Source organism: Lates calcarifer, linkage group LG20 (assembly GCF_001640805.2).
Source record: "Lates calcarifer isolate ASB-BC8 linkage group LG20, TLL_Latcal_v3, whole genome shotgun sequence".
Classification (NCBI taxonomy): domain Eukaryota; kingdom Metazoa; phylum Chordata; class Actinopteri; family Centropomidae; genus Lates; species Lates calcarifer.
Window position 1 is genome coordinate 13,773,917 of NC_066852.1, and position 19,508 is coordinate 13,793,424.

A 19,508-nucleotide genomic window follows, 5' to 3' on the forward strand; every position below is an offset into this window, starting at 1 on the left:
TATAAAGTCTATCCAGCCAACCAGCCACCAGCATGTCTCCTCTTTCATTCTGTTCAGTTTTGATAGGCACTGCATCATAGGATCAATGAAACCACAGAGGAGGGCAGTGTCCGCATATCCCATCAACACTAGAGTTAAAAGTGTACATCAATTGACAAACATGTAACTCAACTTTAAATGACTGCAAGATCAAAAATATTTATCCATCCATTAGTTATGAGGGTCACAGCTGACATTGGGAGAGAGGTGGAGCACACCCGGCACAGATCGCTAGTCTATCACAGGCAGACATATAGAGACAAACAACCATTAACATTTCACTATCAAGCATCCCACTTTTATAAAACCATAAAGGTGGCAAATGTAGACATATTTCACACTGATGCAACATTTAAAGCTAAGCTCAAGCTATTCATATTACAGAGCCCCTGGTTCTCCTGGATTTTTGCTGCATCATACTAGTCACAAACCAGTTTTTCTAGTCTGTAGCTCCTGCTGCTCAATGTGTGACAGACTTATCAGCACAGTATGATCATTTATAGGTCATCACTGGAAATACTGTTAGCTTCATTTTGTATTCTTTGTGACCTGAAAAAGTAATTTCACGATGAAAAACAAATAATTTCCTTATTTAAAAAAAGAAAAATAAATATCTTCTTAAAATGTTTGTATGTTAATTACAACACTATAATAAGAATGTGTGTTGTATTTCATTTTAATCATGTTTTATTTGTCTTAGTTTTTTGGCATTTTGAATCTTCCATATAAATGTCTGGTAAATATAATTAGCTTTAATAACCTGCACATTAATACCTGTATAATTTTTGTGTATGTACTGTAGTAACGTTAGATATGACTTATAACTTAGTTATGTGGCAAACAAGTAAGGTAGACACAGTTACTAGACAACTTTCTTTACAGTAGCTATCTCAGCTCAATCACAAAAGTGACATCAAGTAGCCTCCCTACATTGTAGCCTCTGAGGTAAAAGAAAAAAAGGTATATTGATCTATTTTTTCATATATTATTGTAGTTATTAGTGCCCTACAGCGACAAGAAAATGGCCACATCTGCACGAAACTCAAAAACAAGCTAAGTTAGCTAAGTTAAGAATATTCAACAGCAACCCAGGGTTGTACCATCTTTACTGTGGTAGTGGGCGTGTACGTACAGTTGCTGCTGCTAGCTACAATGATAAATATCTAGTGACTACATTAAGCTAAATTTTCTCGTCTGGCCGTTTCCTGGCAGCATAGACTCTATTCAGATTTACGCGAAATTAAACCGGCGTTGCGACTCTTAACGGAGAAAGCCCTGTGTAGCATCTGAGCTAGCTAGTTAATCCTTAAGTTACCAAAGACACATATAAGACTGTGACTTTAACGGACAACGGTGGTTCGACGTGCTCGCTAGCTAGAAAGAAAAATCCTGAAAGCCTCAACATCCTTAACGTAACATTCACTGATGTTAACGTCCATATTTTTATGAATAACCGTCGTATTCGGATCTCGCCAGCGTTATTAGTAGCTGGGTTTCTGTCTACCAAGATGTATGGGATGTCGGGATGACAGGAAGATGGCAAACGGGGTTGGAAGTGAGTAACGTCGGTACATAGCAAATGTCATGACATGCTATCCGTTAGCGCTTAGTGTGTCGGTGTTATCACCACTAACTTCCTGCGTGGCAGCCTCCGCTCCCTGCAGGGGAGCCCGCAAGGATTAATGGCTGTCATCACGAGTTGACAGCTCTGTTTATACAAAGTGTTGGTGGTTACTGTTTACCACCAACGGCATAAACGACATGCTTTTTGTGTGCTGATCCCAAGCAGTTGTGTGTGAATAGTGAATTACAGGCGTTGTGGGCAGCTTTAGGTGGCATAAATGCTCAGGAGATTAACAGTACAGTCGATGCCAGAACCGAGCAGGCAATCAGCTGAACATGCATAGCATATAGGCTTTGTTATAATATACATAGCATGTGTCATGTGTCCATTTTTCACCACATCTGCAGAACATAAGCTGCTTGTCATTGGACCAACAGAGCCATGGTCAGTGAGGGAGAAACTGTGTTTGGCCACATCTGTCATGAAGAGTGGAGACCAGAACTGGTACTGTATTTTCCTCCATTTTTGCCATTGAATTCTAAATCTGGTGCCATTAATCCATGGCTGTGTACAAAATTGTATGTGTCATAGGTCTATGATATGGCCATACGGTCATTTGTAGTTTGAACATGTCTGAATATGTTAAAGAAGTTACGTGCTACATGGCAGCATATAATGTGTTAATCCTATTATGGATTGGCATACTATCCCATCATGTTGCTCAGTGCATGCAGGCTTTCTTTTTGCAGACATTTTAAACAAATGTACAACTCACAGACTTCCAAAAAAATAATCATAACAAACAAACTGACAAAACAGATTTAGAGGAAGGCTATGATAAACCAGGACAGAAATAGCAGGCTGTTGTGTACTTGGAAGTATTTAATGTGTATTCCATCTTACAACATTTCCTCATCTCAACAGGGTATCTGTCAGCCGAGCCATCAAACCATTTGCAGAACCTGGGCGACCTCCTGACTGGTTCTCTCAAAAGGTATGACAAAATCAGAGCTCACCCTACTGCAAAACACAGAGACCAAAATTCATGATCTCTGCAGTAGGTTTTCCACATTGTTATATTTTGTCTCGTCACAAAGCTGTTCCAATTCTCCCTGTGTCTTCTCACAGCACTGTGCCTCCAAGTACTCTGAGCTCCTGGAAACAACAGAGGCCCCAAAGTGAGCACATAAATGACTTTTACCTCGAGCATGCTTTTGTAGACTTGCAAGCTAAAATAGATTACAAAGCTTTGACTCATGCATTAACAGTATATGCCTGAAAAAATTGTCTTTAACTAATAATGCATTTGTTAACTTCAGGAGGAAGCGTGGTGAAAAGGGTGAGGTGGTGGAGACAGTGGAGGATGTGATAGTACGTAGGCTGACAGCTGAGAGGATTGATGAGCTAAAAAAGTTGATCAAAGAAACACAGGAGAAGCACAGGTACACAAGCATAACCCCAGAAGTGGTTGCATTACAAACTGAATTGATGAGATTGGTTGACGTGGTGCCGTTTTCACAGAACGCTGAAGAGAGAGGCTGAACTGATTCAAGCAGGACATCTAGATTCGAAACTAGAGGAGTTATGGGAAGAAATTCTGCAGTAAGAAGCAACAACCTTTCTATCTGACCTTTTTCCTCAATAATGCACTTCATCCTTGTTTCTGTTTGTAATGCTTAGACATCAAACGCTCTAATGATAAGCAAAATTAAATGATCTTGTGTGTGTCTGTCAGGAAGAAGAAACAGGACGAGGAGGAAGCAGAGTTGAAAAGAAAAAACACAGATGCTGCTTATCAGGGTATGTTCTTCACTTTTATAGGGTATTTTGAGGGAAAACATCAATACAGAATAATACTTTGGTAATTTCATTTGTGCTGTATAAACAGTATTGTTTCTTATGGAAAATAACTAGGACTAAGTAAAATGTTTCTGCAAAATGTCTCTTGAAAAGCTGTTTGATCTACAATGTCCAGGCCTGCTTGCTGTAGACATTATCCATTATTTACCCTCAGCTGAAAGTGTAACAGATTTTAGACTTGGCAGATTTTGCTGTATCTTTTACTGCATTACTATGTGACTGATAAAGAAATCCTCCCTTTGCCGCCCCTCCCTCCTCCAGCAAGACAGGTGGCAAAGAGCACACCTAAGCGAGTGCCCGGTGTCACCATGCATTCGCCCTCAGGGTGTAGCTCCCCGGGCCAGGATTTCTCACCAGGTGACCCACTCGAGAGCTTGACACTGGATCTTGCGTCCGGCCACGGGTCACTTCTGGATGACCCCACCCAAAAGAAACTCATAGGGCAAAAAGCCACACCACCGCCATCTCCGCTCCTGTCAGAGTTACTGAAGAAAGGCAGCATCTTGGCCTCGAATTCCAGACTGGTATGTTGAGAGGACTTCACTATGTTATGCCACCAGTGCCAAGCTCTGTAATTAATATGATCAAGTCTGCAGGGGCATCCCATCTTCATCTCATCACTTGTAGCGTTACTGTGTGTGTAGGAAGTGTTTAATCATTTCATCTTGCACTTGTGGTTTTGGATAGCTGAGGTTCGTTAATTCAGTTGTATTGAGATCTTTGCAAATGTATGTAACTTCAGGCACAGAAATATTCTTGCTCTAGCTTTGTAAAACTGGATGGGACACACATATGAGCAGCTTTTTTCAGTTAACTCCTCTTCGTTTTGGACAGTTACTGTTAGTGCAGGTGCTGTCTTATGCTATGCCATACAGGGTCATTCATATTTATGTCCTTCACACGCTTCCTGTATTTGAAAGTAAGAGCTGTTGTTGTTCCATTCACAGTGCATCAGACAGGAAATAATTTTACCTTGCTTTCTTGAATTTAGTTGAGTTAAAGAAATGAAAATGTATAATTTTACCGTTAATGCATCACTATATCAGTTTTACTTTTTAAGGAAAACAAATTAAAGCTATAATTGTGTTGGTCAGCTGGTTTCAAGTTTCATACACCTACACCTTGGCTGAAGGGTTCACATTTTACCACTAAATCCTTTTTCCTCTTAGTGTCTCAGGCAGTTTTTTGGCAAACCGTGGGTAGCTTCCTGATTTGCTTCCAATTTTACCTTCAAGGCTTTTGTCATATTTCGTCTGCGGTTCCTGTACGGCAGCATTTTCCATGCATGTTTTCACACATTGCAGCCAAGGAGCTGTCATTCAGTCAGTCCCTGAGCAAGGTTCTTATTCAACGATTGCTGGACAGTTACCTCCTGGATTTGTCTGGCTTGTTTCATGTTTTTCATCTTTTCCATTCAATGAAGCCTACTGTGCTCTTGTGAAATCCCAACATGTCAGAATTAGTTTATCCTTTACTAGATCTTTGCCTCTTCGCATTCCTCTGGAAATGTTTCTGTTCTGACTTGCAGTGCTGTCTGTAAGGCCTTCTGTATAAACATATGCACAGAGCTTCCAGTCACACTGTAGAAATAACACAGCATTCAGACATTCAGCTTTAGAAATGTATTATCTACAAGATTATGTAGCGTGCATATAAAATTCACTTTGACGTTGTGGATCACAATGTGTGAATCAGCAAGAAAACAGACAAATGTTTGATGCGGTTGTACGTGTTTATATCCCAGATTGGAGAGGGTGATGCTGGTAACATGACCGGAGCACATGACTCGCAGCTGGCTCCACCTAGTCAACCCCTCTCTCAGGCAACAGGTACAGACACCTTGTATTATTTTTATTTATTACTAATGAAACATGTTCACTCTATTCGAATCCTACATGCTTAATTTGTTTACGGCACTGAATCACAGTGTATACAATCCTTAATTGAATCCTAAATGTATTTATGCTTTGTACATAAGCACTTAAACTGTTTGCTCATACATTAGCTATCTGAAAGCCTCTGCTGCTTTGTCTGCACTCTGTACTGTGTGTGTGTTTTTATGTGTGTGTATGAACGTTTGCATGGCAGGTGCCCCGATGTTGTCTCGCCTCCTGGAGGCGGGTCCCACCCAGTTTACTGCCCCACTAGGTTTCATGGTCAGCGCAGACTCTGTCTCCAGCGCTGCTCTCTCTACTGCCACTCCTCTTCCTGTTGACTCCACTGCCTCAGCCAGTACAGGTCTGTCCACACTGACCCGCATCTGAACTACTCAGTGCCTGATCCACAGGCGAAACCTCCCCACATCCTTAACGTCACCTGCTTTGTAGCTGCAGAATTCAATTTCAGACCCCCTATTTCCCTTGAAACTAGCAAATATGTAATATTATGCTTTAGCTACGACTGTTAACTTTATTGATTAAATTGCAAAAGGAAAATTAAAGATTAATTACACTAATTAATTACACTTTAGAGATCAAATTATTGCGCAATGTCAGGAAAGTGGCACAATTATTGTGTCTTATTTTATAAATATTCCCAATTCTAGCCTTCTTCTACCCAATGACCCACACAAGAAGGAAGTTAATACATACCTATGATACTAAATAACTAAAGTATACTAAAACATTTTGTGAATATCGAATGAACTAAAGGCCAGAGATACATGTTCACCAAAAGCAAATGTGTGCTTTTACAAACTGCTGCTATTCCTAGTTTATAACAAAAATTTTAAATCAGTAGTAGTTTGTGTGCAGAGGAGGATGTGACGGTTCTGTCTGTTTCTGCAGAGGATAAGGTGTCAGGCCTCACTGAGGACGATGTGACTGTGTCCTACATGGGAGATGAGTTGGACCTGAAGACAGTGGGAGACATTATTGCCATCATTGAAGACAAGGTGCAAAAGGGCGCAGAGTACTGTATATTTTCACTGCACTGAAACTGGTTATGGATAGTTATGCATTTATGACACACAAGGTCTTTTACATAATCTGTTTATCTTCATTTTCATTTTCATTTATCTTCATTAATCCAGTGAGACAGCAGTTTACTCATCAAAATCACAGCTGAGATTTGGGTTTCTGTTTTAAGGGGAAAAAAAGGACTTTAAATATTCTCTGAAATGCAGAGTCATATCTCTTCCTCTACAGGCAGATGAGGCTGCAGAGGCTTTAGATGCAGCTGCAGTTGAAGCTGCTCTGTCCCTGTGTGAGGAGAATGGCCATGCTCTGTCTGGTGCCTGGGAGGCTGGGCCTTTCCAGCCCCACGAGTCCCACCCCACGGGGCCTGCGGGGGTCCCGCAGTCCTCGTCTCTTCACTGTGGCCTGGAGGGGAAGACAGAAGCGTTAGAAGTTCAGGATGAGACTTCAGCTTCGCTCTCCTCTCTGTGCAGCAGTCAAGATAACTGTCTTGCAGCATTCCCCTTGGGACTAAGGAGCATACTTCCCACCTCCTCATCCTTGTGCAACTCGAAGAGTTTAGAGCACTGCCGCACTGGAGCACCCCCACGGCCTCAAGCAATGAGAGAGACCAGAGAGGTGGTGCCCCTGAAAAGCCAGATTTCAGCAGATGTTACCATAAAATGTGAGAGTGAGAAGTGGGCACAGCAAAGACCTAATAAATCACATGGAGGTACGCACACACATCAATGAATATCAATATTCTCTTGCTTCATAACATTATGCAGTTTGCATAACAATTTCCTTCTTATTACTCATCTTTACTATCTTGGCAGACTCGGTATTAGAAGATAGCCCACTGACAGAAAGGCATCCCAAGGTATAAGCACCCAACGAGGACAGAGCCAACATGATGCTGTACCGAAATGCTGAGAGCATAGCTCGGCAGTATTCCTGCACTGTAAGCTCTGTTTGAATCTCTCTGTGTTTCTCTCCGTCTTTGCAGGAGATGAGGGCCGAGAACGGAATAAGTGTCAGGCAAGGAAGAAACGCCTCAGGGACTAAAGTGGACGACAACGAGGTCAATGGGCCGGAAGCGTGTGGAGAGGAGGAGGGCGACGGGGCGGAGGGATTCTTGTCAGAGCCGGACGGCGAGATGGAGCTGGAACCCGCAGCCAGCGAGAGCGAGGATGGGTACAGCCTCCACACGGCCTCCTCATCTCTGCAGCTCCACACGACCGCGGACTCCATCCCCAGCAGCCCTGCCTCGTCGCAGTTGTGAGCGTAACACATACAGGCACACACAGCAAAGGAACAAAACAAGCAGATTGTGTTTCACTCCTGTCTACCAGTAACATGTATTTCACTGTGTTATGCTGCAGATCAGGTTCTGCTTGATAAGAGTTGATAATACTTTTCATTTGACCTTTCTGTTTGGGTACCATTATTGTGCAGTTCTGTGTGCAGTGAGGACCTGGAAGCACTACAGGCTCACAAGATATGGAAGAAAGCCATTATGCTGGTGTGGCGTGCAGCGGCCAATCACAGGTCAGACTCCTAACAGTAACAATAGCCACTGATGTTTAGCGTTTCACATGTTGTCACTTTTCAGTTTTTGGTATTGTTACTGAAACAGGTCTAATTTATGTCAACCTGTTGTAGGTACGCAAATGTCTTCCTGCAGCCAGTAACAGATGAAATTGCACCTGGATATCACAGTATTGTGCACAGGTAAGCACCAGATGCCTTGAGACTTGTTTTTGCTGGCTGACACTGGATTATTGACATTCACCAGTCATAAGCCCTCATCAGCTCCCAAGGTCACGCAACTGGAATGTCCTTAGATCACTCAAACCCTTCTTTTGTCTCTTCCACAGGCCCATGGACCTCGCCACCATCAAAAAGAACATTGAGACCGGTTTGATACGGACCACCGCAGAGTTCCAGAGGGACATCATGCTGATGTTTCAGAACGCCGTCATGTACAACAGCCTGGATCACGACGTGTACCACATGGCCCTGGAGATGCAGCGTGACGTCCTTGAGCAGATCCAGCAGTTTCTAGCTACCCAGCTCATCATGGAGACTTCAGAGTCTGGTATCAGCGCCAAGAGTCTGAGGGGCCGTGAGAGCACACGCAAACAGGACTCTACTGACAAGGTGCTTCACTAGAATTTTGACAAAAGCAGAGAGTACAGAAGAAGAGACAAGGGTGAGACAACAGGCTGACTTAAAGGTAGAAGAAAGTGATGCTAAAGTAGATCTGCTGGCCATTTTCCAAAGCATGATATTAGCGTTTAGAATGACATCCTTTAAGGTAGCCATTGTTTTTGTACGCTACGAAGAGTCAAATCCAAGATTTGAAACTATTATGTGGTAGATAATCTATCACAATCTTTTTGTCAGAAGGCAACTTTTCTAAAAAAAAAAAGAATACACCAAATTCAAATGATCTTTTCCACAATTTCCATGTACATTATTGCTCATTTTGTGGCTTTGACTTTTCAGACGTCAATGAATGCAAAACTTTTTTGCAGTCAATTTCACTTTTCAGCCAATAGTTGGCTGGACAGAAAGAAATCTATTTACAAACATATGTTATGCTTTGGAAAATGGTAGGCATTAATGTAATAATGCAATCATGTAAAGAACATTACTGACAACTATTTACCAAAGCATACAGTTAGTGTTTACATTGATATTCTACCTTCAAGAAAGCTATTGTTTTGGATGCTGAAAACATAGCTTCACAGTATTGGCCTAATGATTTACATTTTATATTGAGTCACCTTTATGTTTTTTTATTGATGCATTATTTTTGCATGATGATGTGACTGAGTGAAAAACTGTTAATGTTTATGTTGGAGACTTGTACTACAACTTGCATACAGAAACAAATATTTTTCAAACACCTACATTACCGTTAATGCAGGTGTTGTGATAATTAACTTTGACAAAACAAAATAAGGCTGACGGAATATTTTGATTCTTTAACACATACTGTAAACCAGCCTGATGCAGACTCTGTACCAAAACATATGGGTGAAATAAAGATTTCTACAGTTAGTAAGAAAGGGTTGCCTGTTCCTTTTCTTACTTAAGCACCAAGTTGGCAGGTGAAGTAGCAACAGCTCATTTTGATGACAGATGATCTGAAACAGATTTTCATTGAGTACTGATGTTAACTAAAACCAGTAGTTGACTGGAAGGTAGGAGATGACTGTAAAACTTCAGGCTATGCTTTGAAAAATGGTTGACAAGAATAAATGTCGTATGTAGTATATATTGTATGTAGTTTAAGAGCTAAACATGTTGGCATGGTCCTTAAAAAATAAGTGCAGCGAGGAATTAAATAGTAAACGTTTAAAATAGCCACATGGCAATATACTAATTTACAGAAAAATTTGATCTAGTAGTAGTTCTCTTAAATCTCACTTCATTTTTCCATGTGCTAAATAAACTGTGTTGCATCTTTCTTGACATTGATTTGCTTCTTCTTGAGACTTTCAATGCACTTTTGAGTCACAGCTCTGATGTGCATCATTTTCCTCTTACAGGACACTGTCTCCATGTCTTCTCCTGCCTTCCTTCTTTCTCTTTTTGTAAGTACCCATCTTACAGCTTTTAAAACTTTCTGTCTTTCTCGTCTTTTTTTTCTGAAGCAAACAATAAAAACTGCAGTCACTATATATAGCAAAACAAAGGAAAGCCCATTCATGTAGAGCTGAACTCTAATTTAAGTGAAACTTGAGTGAAGACCAACTGTGGTCTAATCTATTGTTTCCCTCTGTCTTTGACTGTAGGACGGAGGCACCAGAGGGCGCCGTTGTGCCATAGAAGCCGACCTCAAGATGAAAAAATGAACATACAGGATGAACATTTTGCCAAGTATCCCCAAGTCGTAGTGAAAGGTGCAAAACCACAAGACTGAATTTACTCTCTGTCAGTTGCACAGATTCTCACTCTGCATAATGTGCAGCGTATCCTTTATTTGCACTCTAGATTAAATGGGTAGACTGTAATGTGGAGAAGCTCAAGTTGCTCTGAGACAGCCATACAGACATGGATTACATACTGTATAATCCCAGATTACAATGGGGCATTGAGAAAGACTAGGTCAAACCTTCCATAGACGTAGCTGCAGATCAGACTTACTTTGCCTGCTCTGCATTTCATCAGGTTATACCAATAAAGATAAAAGTTACTCCCAGCCTACAAACGGGGCTGAAATGAAGCCTGCAGAGGGTCCAGTTTAACTCAGATTAGTGTGCTTGATTTTGATCATATGTAAAACCAGAGGCCAAAGAGTCTGATTAATCTAATTTCTGAGCCCAAAAACTGAATGTTCAGGGGGGCGTATACTAATTTCAAACAGAAACATTTCATTTCATATAAAATCTTTTCCATTTTTTCTCTTTTTTTTAGCTTTTCAATTTTAAAAACTTTCAAATGTTTGTGATTAATTGATTTTATCTATGGTACACTTCCTGTGAAACGGTATCACAATACATACCTTCAGTGTTTTCAGTGTTTTAGAAAAAACGTCATGTTAATTATCTGTTTTGTGGACTTTAAAATGTTAAAATAGAACTGTATAAAGAGCCCCAAACATACTAACTTGAATTTGCATTTTTTTTTTTTACATCAGTGCCAACCCAAAACACACCACATCAGTAACTGTTGCAACCTAACTTTGATGTTTAAGAGCTCATTTCTCTTCTTTTTCTTTTTCTTTTTTTGTGCAAAAACAAGTGAAAAAAGGTCTAATCTTCCTTTGGGGGATTTAAATAGTTGGAATTTTATATCCTTTTTTTAAGTATAAAAGTCTGTTTTGCCTAATTTGTGACTGATGTTTAATGTACTGTATCAGAGTGGGGAAGTTTGCAGATTTTCTCAGGATTGGGTTTAAAAATCTGTTGAAGCTGCAGTGGCCACACTGCAACAAGCTGAGTTAACGTGAGCATTACAAGAAAAATAAGTTACCGCTATTGTGTTTCATATAACTTCTCTGAACTGTTGTTACGTAACGCTGTCTACACAAAGAGGGGACACAGCATCTTCCACTCTGATGTTGGACCAATAATAATGAAGGATTTTACATATTGGGTTTTGTTAAGTCATGTTCAGTGTTATGTAAATTGGCCTGATTAATAAAACTCATTCATAGCTTTTACTGAACCAGAGCCGACTTATTTACAGGACACCACCAGGCGATGCCTCAACTACCACTTTGTCCTCTACTCATTTCTGTTGAATGTGCAACTACACTGTGCTAATGTTTTCACTATGACCACTTCCATGGTCTCAGCAAAATGAAAGGATAAACGAATGTTCTCTACAGTATTTACATTCAGAAGACTCTAATTGGCATCAATGGAAGTAAACAGCTCAAATGTTGACTCAGTGCCGTCAAACAGAAAAAGTAAGATACAATCTTGACTTGAACATCCTGTCTGTAAAATGCGTCAGACGTCTTAGAACAACTCAAATATTTGACATTCACTCTTTGCTTCCTGACAAACACTGACTGTTAGCAGGATGTGCTGATTAGTTTGGACGTTCCAATAATCACCTTGAATTATAGAGACACACAGTTCTTGATTGACAGCCCAGCTCCACATCGTGATCTGCCCAAAAGAACTGTACCACAGTTAATACGTTATACCTCAACTAGGAAAATGTAAAAATAATGTTGCTGAACAGTAATCACAAAATATGTACATTATGTTCATAGATACAGATGCCACCTCTATAAAAGAGTCAAACCACCATGAAATCACACATGAATGAATCAGACGAGCCAAAATTATATTCTGGATACATCTTTAATTTTCTGGTATTTTTGGCTGAAGTGTACTACCACACTGACTTGATACCAAAACCTGGTTTGCATGTATCACAGTACAAGTTTTGCACTTTTTTGTGAGTTACCATGTGGCCCTGAATATTCTAATATAACATTTAGTGTGTTAGTAGTCATGAAGATGTGTTTGCCAAAAAAACTAAAATGTGCAACTAATAAAACACACTCTCACTAGGGTGCATGCAACAGTCATGATATGAAACACAGGATTAAATATTAACTTAAAAGTGCTCCAGATGAACCTGAATACTTCACAAACATGAGAACAGCTAAGGCAGTTTGGCAGTCATAGTGCACAGCAACAGGTATTAATGTCTGTATAGGATTCGAATGATCTGGGGGATTAAAGTTAACAACTTCACAAAGTTAGTGTCCTACTCATGACAAGACCTGACAAGTAAAAGTCACAATTCTGGTTCTGTGCTGTGGGAGAAAGTTGTTCATGTCCACAGAAAGTTAATAGAACTGATTAAAAGTCTTAATTCTGTGGACGTTCTTTATAAAACACTGTATAAATGAAAGGTGCAGGATTTATAAAACATTTATAAATTTGAGCTGAAAAGCATTTTTTTCCAAGGACAAAATTAAGCTTGTGCGTGGTTTACGAAAAGAAGGTATTGCATGCCATTTACTCCCCCGGTAGCCTTACAGATACCTCTCACCACTGAGCTTCCAATGTACAAGAGGAAAACTGTGCAGGATTTTGTATGGGCTTTTTGGTTGAAGTGAACTCCCTGCTTATGACAAATCAAAATGACTCAGACAACAGTCATTTCTCACACTTAAACTTCAAACGAATGGTTCCTGAATGGCAGAAGCTTAATGACCAATCCAATAAACACTCATGCAAGCAGTAGTGTGGAGAGTGGGAAACTCTACTGTAGAAGAAAGCTCACTTTTGGACAAGTACAACCTTTTATAATAAGCACATTAATCAGAAAATTGTGGTCATGTTCTTTAAGATTTTACTCTGCTGTGCAGCTTATTTCTATAGTGCCAGAGGTCACATTGCCTGATTAACCACAGTACAGATGTTACAGTCCTTTCTAATGTCTGATTTTAACCATAAATAAAAAGGTCCTGCATCATTTCACAGCACAGAAGCTCTCAGATTTGTCCAAAGACTACAGTATTATTTAAGTCATTGTACTTCATTACTTCCAAAGAAGAGAAGATGAGCCAAGGTGCTCAAGTAACATTCACTCTATTAACTATTAAATAAATACGCCTAAGATTTAAGCAAGGACACAAAAACATCAAATAAAATAAACACATGTAAACTACAAAACCTAAACAAATAAAACATGTATGTGTGAACATACAACTGCCTTTATAACCCCGAGGGGAGACTTCGTATGTCATGCCATTTCTATAAGAAAGTTTAAAGGCTCTGACACATCATACACACTGCCACAGTGAGTCTGCACATGTTAATGCTGCCACCACCACCACAGTCAAGGTTGGCAGCTGACATGCAACTCTTATTTTCTACCATCAAAGAGGAGAGAAGGCACATTGTTTCCAGTGGCATAATCTCCCACTGACTGCGCTGTACCCAAAGAGATTTCTTTACAAAGTGGCCAGATTGGATAAATTACACACTTCGATGAAATGCGTTATTATTGTAAAGTCTGTAAAGAAAACGTGTTCTCCTCTCTTAACAGTCCTCATTTGCCTCTCTGACGCCCAACCAGTCGGTGCAGCTTCTCGCAGTGGTCCAGCCTCATCGACTCGGCCTTCTGCTTTAACCGCTCATCTCGGTACAGCTGTCCCAGGTTTGCTAAGTCTGATTCTGGAGATGAGAACAGAAAGACAAAAAACTTTTGAAAATAGATTTTTGTACTAGATTTAAACCAGCAAGATCCATCTGCACGGTAAATACGACACTACAGCCGGCAGCTATGGAAGCAGTTAGCCTGGCTTTGTCCTGCATTTACAATTGCTACAACAATTAAACATTTATTAGCGTTAGCAATAGTGATATTGCTACTAACGTTTCACTGTTCTGTAATTATTATTCCTTTAGCTATAATTATTATTACTACTATTTACATTTTGACTTAGTCTGTGTATTTGCAATGTTGTCTTTCTCTTACCCCATCCCCCCACCCCCCTTTCTCTGTCTAAACCCCACCGGTCGATGATGGCCGCCCACCCTGAGTCCGGTTCTGCTCGAGGTTTCTGCCTCTTAAAAGGAAGACTTTCCTTGCCACAGTCGCCTAGTGCATGCTCATGGTGGGATCTGTTGGGTCTCTCTCTGTAAATTTTATATGGTAAAGAGTACGGTCTAGACCTGCTCTATATGTACAGTGCCTCGAGATAACTTCTGTTGTGAATTGGCGCTATATAAATAAAACTGACTTGACTTGAATTTACACCTGCCAGCACCTCCAAAGATCATATACATATCTTGTTAGTTTATGGAGGATTATGTGCACATAAATCACGAACTAAGCTTTATCAGACTCCCTGTCTAAGCCAGGTGAGCTGCTCACTCACTCTGCTGTTTCTCTTTCCAGCAGCTGCTCTGCAGGTGTTCGATATAGTCGCTCTCAATCATTTTCTCTAGTTCCTCCAGCGCGGCCCCGCGGTATTCCTTCTCAAAACTTTTATCCACGTAGTACGGCACGCCCATGTGCTGCGTCTCCCTGGACACCACCAGCCCCATTGCCCTGAAACCCAAAACACATAATTCAGATTCATTCAGTCAAACTGCAGTGTTGACCATCAAGGAACCCAGGGATTTGTTCAAATGTCACTGCAGTTAACGTTAATGGTGCCACAGACTCACGGCTTATAGAAGAGACTGTAGGGCGGGGTAGTGGCCATCATCTGAGTAAACACTGATATGAGGATTAGCACCAGCACCGGGAGAAGCTGCAGGAGTGCTGTGAAGGTGTTCTGTGGGAAGAGAAAATCAGCACAGATTACAAAGCATGTAATACTGTATGTAGGCTGCACTCATACACTGTTCTCATGCCAGCACAGAACTTTTCTGTCTTTGAAGCAAACAACAGTCTTCCAAAACAATAAGCAGTTATGAGGAAAGTAAATGAATGACAGCTGCAACCATGTTAAAATACATCCTCAAAACTGTCGTTTCACTTTGGTACTCCAAGACTGATGTTACTTCCACTGGACGATTACAACACAACACTGTGGTGTGTTTAAAAGGGATTTTTTTTTCTTTCACTTTTTGTTTTGTGAGTCACTGACCTGACTCTGGTTGTCTTCCACCACCTCCTCGCGCCTCTCATAAGCACGTCGACGACGAGGCTGATAGAACTGAGAGTAGGAGGCTCCCTGGTTGGTGTACACGTGGATATTTCCTGTAGAGACACACACACGCACACGGTTCTCTAACATCTACACTTCCACAATTAGACAGTAGAAAATATTTCTAAATTATGTCTTGCAGCAACAATCATTATCAGTACTGATAACAATAATTATAAATACTACTGCTAAGAATAATAATAATAATAAGAAGAAGAAAAGACTGCACTATTTTGGAGTATTTAAAATAAAATTAAAAAATTCTCTTGCATCACTCATGACTCACTGGGTCAAACACAACCACTCACCTGTGGGGAACCGTCCTCCAAAGAAAATGTTGAAGAGTTCCTCGGGGGAAATGTCGGCCTCAAAGTCTCTGTGGAAGTTTCGGTAGTGTCCATGGCGACTGTGGCTAGAGTGCTGGGGTGCGTTCGAAGCCGCAGACTGATCTCCGTACTGATCGTACTGTTGCCTCTTCTCGGGATTGCTCAGCACCGCATATGCATTTCCTATTGCTGTTGGGAGAGGAAGGAAACATTTTGTCGTGGCATGCATTAAGTCCAAAGCAGAATATAATATCAGGGGTGCTGGGAGGCATCTCGTAAAATAAATGATTAGTATAGTTTGTAGTGGCCACCTCAAGAAAAGGTAATTACTGCCCATAAATCAGACAGATAATGCAACATAATACTAGATTATTATAGCCATAGTTTTGGGGGTTGTAAACAGAAGTATAATGTTACTATGGATTCAGTTAGGTGGCTGTGGGCTAAAATTTGAGCCCTATTTATTTGTTTACATTTTAGCCAACTGGCACCAATAAAAGTATGCTGAATTAACTATCAGCAGCTTCTCTTTGTAGTGTACTCATGGATGTACAGACAACTATCACTGGATTACTTTCATGCTAAAGGAAACTTTAAAACATGATGATTCTGAGGAAACTTCAGCAGTTACAAGGAGCGTCTTTTTTCTATGATTTCTAAGCAGACTTATGGACATATTTCGCAACGGACATCAGAGTTCATCCTCGGAAAATGTAAGTCACACTGACCTAGAAATGTGTGTGCCACGTGTGTGCGTTTAGAGTTACGACTCCAAGAAGCAGCACGACTTTTGATGCAAACTGCGCTAATTAGACGCTAAGGGTTTTAAAGTACCTAAACTGCCTCCTCTGTGTCACAGCCATTACTGCTGCCTCTAACTGCTGACTGTGTTCTTGTTTTCACAACACCCAGCATGCACCTGTCCCTTTCAACTCATGCAGTATGTCTCATATCTCTCCCTCTGCATCTCCCCTATTGGTTTGTTTGAGAGGCAGGCCTCGCAGCTCAACACAGAATTTCTGAATTTAATTAAAGCTGGTAAAACTGGAGGACCAAGCTTCAGGCCTTTGCCCTGCTGAAGTTTGTTTTAACAAAACACTACCAGCATGAAGGTGCTGCTCTTGAACTAAGCACGACCTCAGCCTCTGCTGAGAAGTGGTAATTGAGAAAAAAAAAAAAAAAAAAAAAACGTTCATTTGTGGGATCAGCAGAGTCCCCCCACTATGTGAGAGCCGTGCTCAGCAGTTTTTTTTTTTTTTTTGCTGCAATAAAAAAGATATTGTATCTCACAGAGAAAAAGGTAATTTTCCTTTCTCCTCTGCCAAAACTCATACCTTTGAAAGCATCTGTAGCCCCTGGAGCGAAGTTCTTGTCGGGATGAAACTTGAGGGCCAACTTCCTGTACGCCTTCTTCAAATCTTCATCGCTGGCATTTTTGGGAACACCGAGGATCTCATAAAAGTCCTTGCAATTCTTTATCCTGCGATAACAAAGCATAATGGACCTCAAGACACAAGCCTGGACTTCAAACCTAACAGAGGCACGCTCTCATATGAGGTTAGCGTGTATACTCTTCACACAGTAGTTAGTTCCATGCACATTTACAAAGAGCTCTGTCCAACAGTCAGTATTATTATTATCTACATGCAAAGATACGAGTAAATGGAAACATATACACAATAACACTGCAGTAGGCAGTACTTACAATTACTACTACTATAATTGTGTTCTCCTTTATTAGGAAAAACATATTGCTCAGTCACAGAGGGCAGCTGGAGCCAACTTTTTGATACTTTTTTGCTGGCATGGTGTTGCATCTGTGGGCAGGACACCACAGGTAGTCAGGGATATTATGAACTGTTTACTTATTGACTTCTGGGAAGAGCCACAGTTATATGATGTGAAACCATGACAGTGGTCAGCGTGAAAAACAAATTTAAAAAAAAAAAAAGGAAGAATCAAAGCGTGAAGAGTACCTGAGGACGCCCTGGCGCTGCTCCTCGGTGTAGCTCTTCTTGTCATCGCCACTCACGTTACTTGTCTCGTTGTTTTTAATGTCCTCGTCTCTCCAGCCTGTGGGTGGGGGTACGTGGTTTGCCTCTGGGCCGGCACTGCCTCCGTTCCTTACTATGGCATCTATCAGCACTACAAATAAGAACACGGTGTCTGAGGTCAGCTGACAATTCAGGTAGAAATATGCAAAGCTTAAACGAGAAAAGTATTGCTAACAGTCAAACTCCTCATGGAAATGATGGTTACTAGGTAACAAAAATGCAGCTACAGCTTCAGTGCCTCTTGACATTTCACAACACTATCAAACGCACTGCAGAAGGTAATAGTATTTGCTTCACATCATTTTCATACTCAAGCCATTCAGTGATTCCTTGTACCCTGCATGAAAGCAATTGCTCATGTGTCCCTACTCACTTATTCAGTGTTTCTCTACCCATCTATGTATGAGCAGGGTGCTAGTGACTGTGTATCAAAAGTTTTTCATTTCTTGCACAATATTAAGCAATACCACACAAACTGGCTGACCCTGTGGCATTTGACTGCCTCGTGCATGCTGTGTTCAAATGCCTCGGAGTAATCTATGTCAGCTTAATTGTACTGGTTGGAATGGGAATTGCTGTAGGCAAAGTAAAGCAACTGGAAACACTATCAGATTTTAACATAGCGCTTCCTCAGTCTGTGGTGCTGTGTGTGAACTGCAAGGGGGAAGGGAGCCCCTCAACAGTCCTAAAATTCAGTATAAAGAAAAACTGCCTGAAATGCATCAAGTAATAATGCTAGAACACTCATTTTTGGCCCCCCATCTGAAAATAGCAATTCCTTGCATCCTTACTGAAATATGAAAATGTGTTTTCCACAGTTAACAGGCTGGGTAAGTTGGGGGTAGTGGAGCAACGTTAGCTTGACATAACGTTACTGCCATTGCAGAATGTGCGTCAGCTAATTTTACCTCTGGCCCGGGTGCTGGGGTAAATATTCTGGGCTTCATATAGCAGCTGCAGCGCCCGTTCTTTCCGTCCTGACCGCAAACACAGCTTCGCCTTCTCGATCAGCCGGTCCGCTTCGTCTTTGTCCATTTCGACGTTACGGGGGTTGTTTTGCTGATCCAATCGCCGTCCGCAGAGGTCTGTTCCTGTGCAATGTGCGTCAATATCATATGGCAAGGCGAGCCGCCGCAGCTAACGAGGATAGCCGATTAGCTTTGGTTACACACAGACAGCTGCGTAACGTTAGCTAGGTGCGAGCCCGCAGTCACTCACAGTACGATTAGCAGACGAAGGTGGTTGTTGTCAGGCTGCACGCAGGCCCCAGGCTGCGCCATTTTTTTAAGCAGAAAAGTCTGGAAAATACTTGTTTTTGCGGTCTGTATTTTTAAAGCACAGTTTAAAGTGCTGTTGAATGAAGCTGGACCCTGGAGCGTGATTGACAAGAGGTGGACGCAAGACAGGGTCGACGTCACATCCTGTGTAGTGAACGCTTTAGCCCCGATACTGACTTAAATGTACTTCATTGTCTGTTTGTTAACAAGTTCCTGAGTTGCTTTTTGTCCCCCTGCTTTTCCTGTCTATTACCTAACTGTACGTAGAAAAACCTCGGGGGTTGAATAACATCAGCAGGTGTGCAGTGATGCTGCTGCTACATTTAAGGTCTTGCGTTAGAGGCGTTCATCTCAT

The 19,508-nt window shown here is 41.1% G+C and overlaps 2 protein-coding genes across 8 annotated transcripts; one reads left to right on the top strand and one right to left on the bottom strand.

The window, feature by feature from the left end:
- The first annotated feature begins 1,048 nt into the window (after positions 1-1,048).
- On the top strand, positions 1,049-11,535 carry brd8a (bromodomain containing 8a). Of its 7 annotated transcripts, none has more exons than XM_018692413.2 (19): positions 1,049-1,594; positions 2,041-2,107; positions 2,528-2,597; positions 2,732-2,781; positions 2,923-3,045; positions 3,125-3,205; positions 3,339-3,403; positions 3,725-3,987; positions 5,208-5,292; positions 5,552-5,701; positions 6,250-6,356; positions 6,610-7,090; positions 7,194-7,237; positions 7,364-7,635; positions 7,813-7,905; positions 8,020-8,088; positions 8,235-8,517; positions 9,915-9,959; positions 10,161-11,535. In XM_018692413.2, the coding sequence occupies exons 1-19, from the start codon at positions 1,552-1,554 to the stop codon at positions 10,218-10,220; spliced, it is 2,451 nt and encodes an 816-aa protein (XP_018547929.1). In that variant the 5' UTR covers positions 1,049-1,551; the 3' UTR covers positions 10,221-11,535. The 7 variants fall into 7 exon arrangements, 5 of the variants coding, with proteins under 5 accessions (XP_018547929.1, XP_018547928.1, XP_018547930.1 ...); XM_018692412.2 differs by having other exon boundaries at positions 1,050-1,594; positions 2,011-2,107; XR_001962735.2 differs by having other exon boundaries at positions 1,051-1,594; positions 2,011-2,107; positions 8,235-8,593.
- Positions 11,536-12,163: 628 nt separating this feature from the next.
- On the bottom strand, positions 12,164-19,404 carry dnajc18 (DnaJ (Hsp40) homolog, subfamily C, member 18). The gene is made up of 8 exons (XM_018692523.2): positions 18,785-19,404; positions 17,799-17,967; positions 17,157-17,302; positions 15,805-16,011; positions 15,437-15,549; positions 15,012-15,121; positions 14,720-14,892; positions 12,164-14,012 (listed from the first exon to the last, which is right to left on the bottom strand). Exons 1-8 carry the CDS (start codon positions 18,909-18,911, stop codon positions 13,888-13,890), a joined length of 1,170 nt encoding a protein of 389 aa, XP_018548039.1. The 5' UTR covers positions 18,912-19,404; the 3' UTR covers positions 12,164-13,887.
- Between the last annotated feature and the right edge of the window lie 104 nt (positions 19,405-19,508).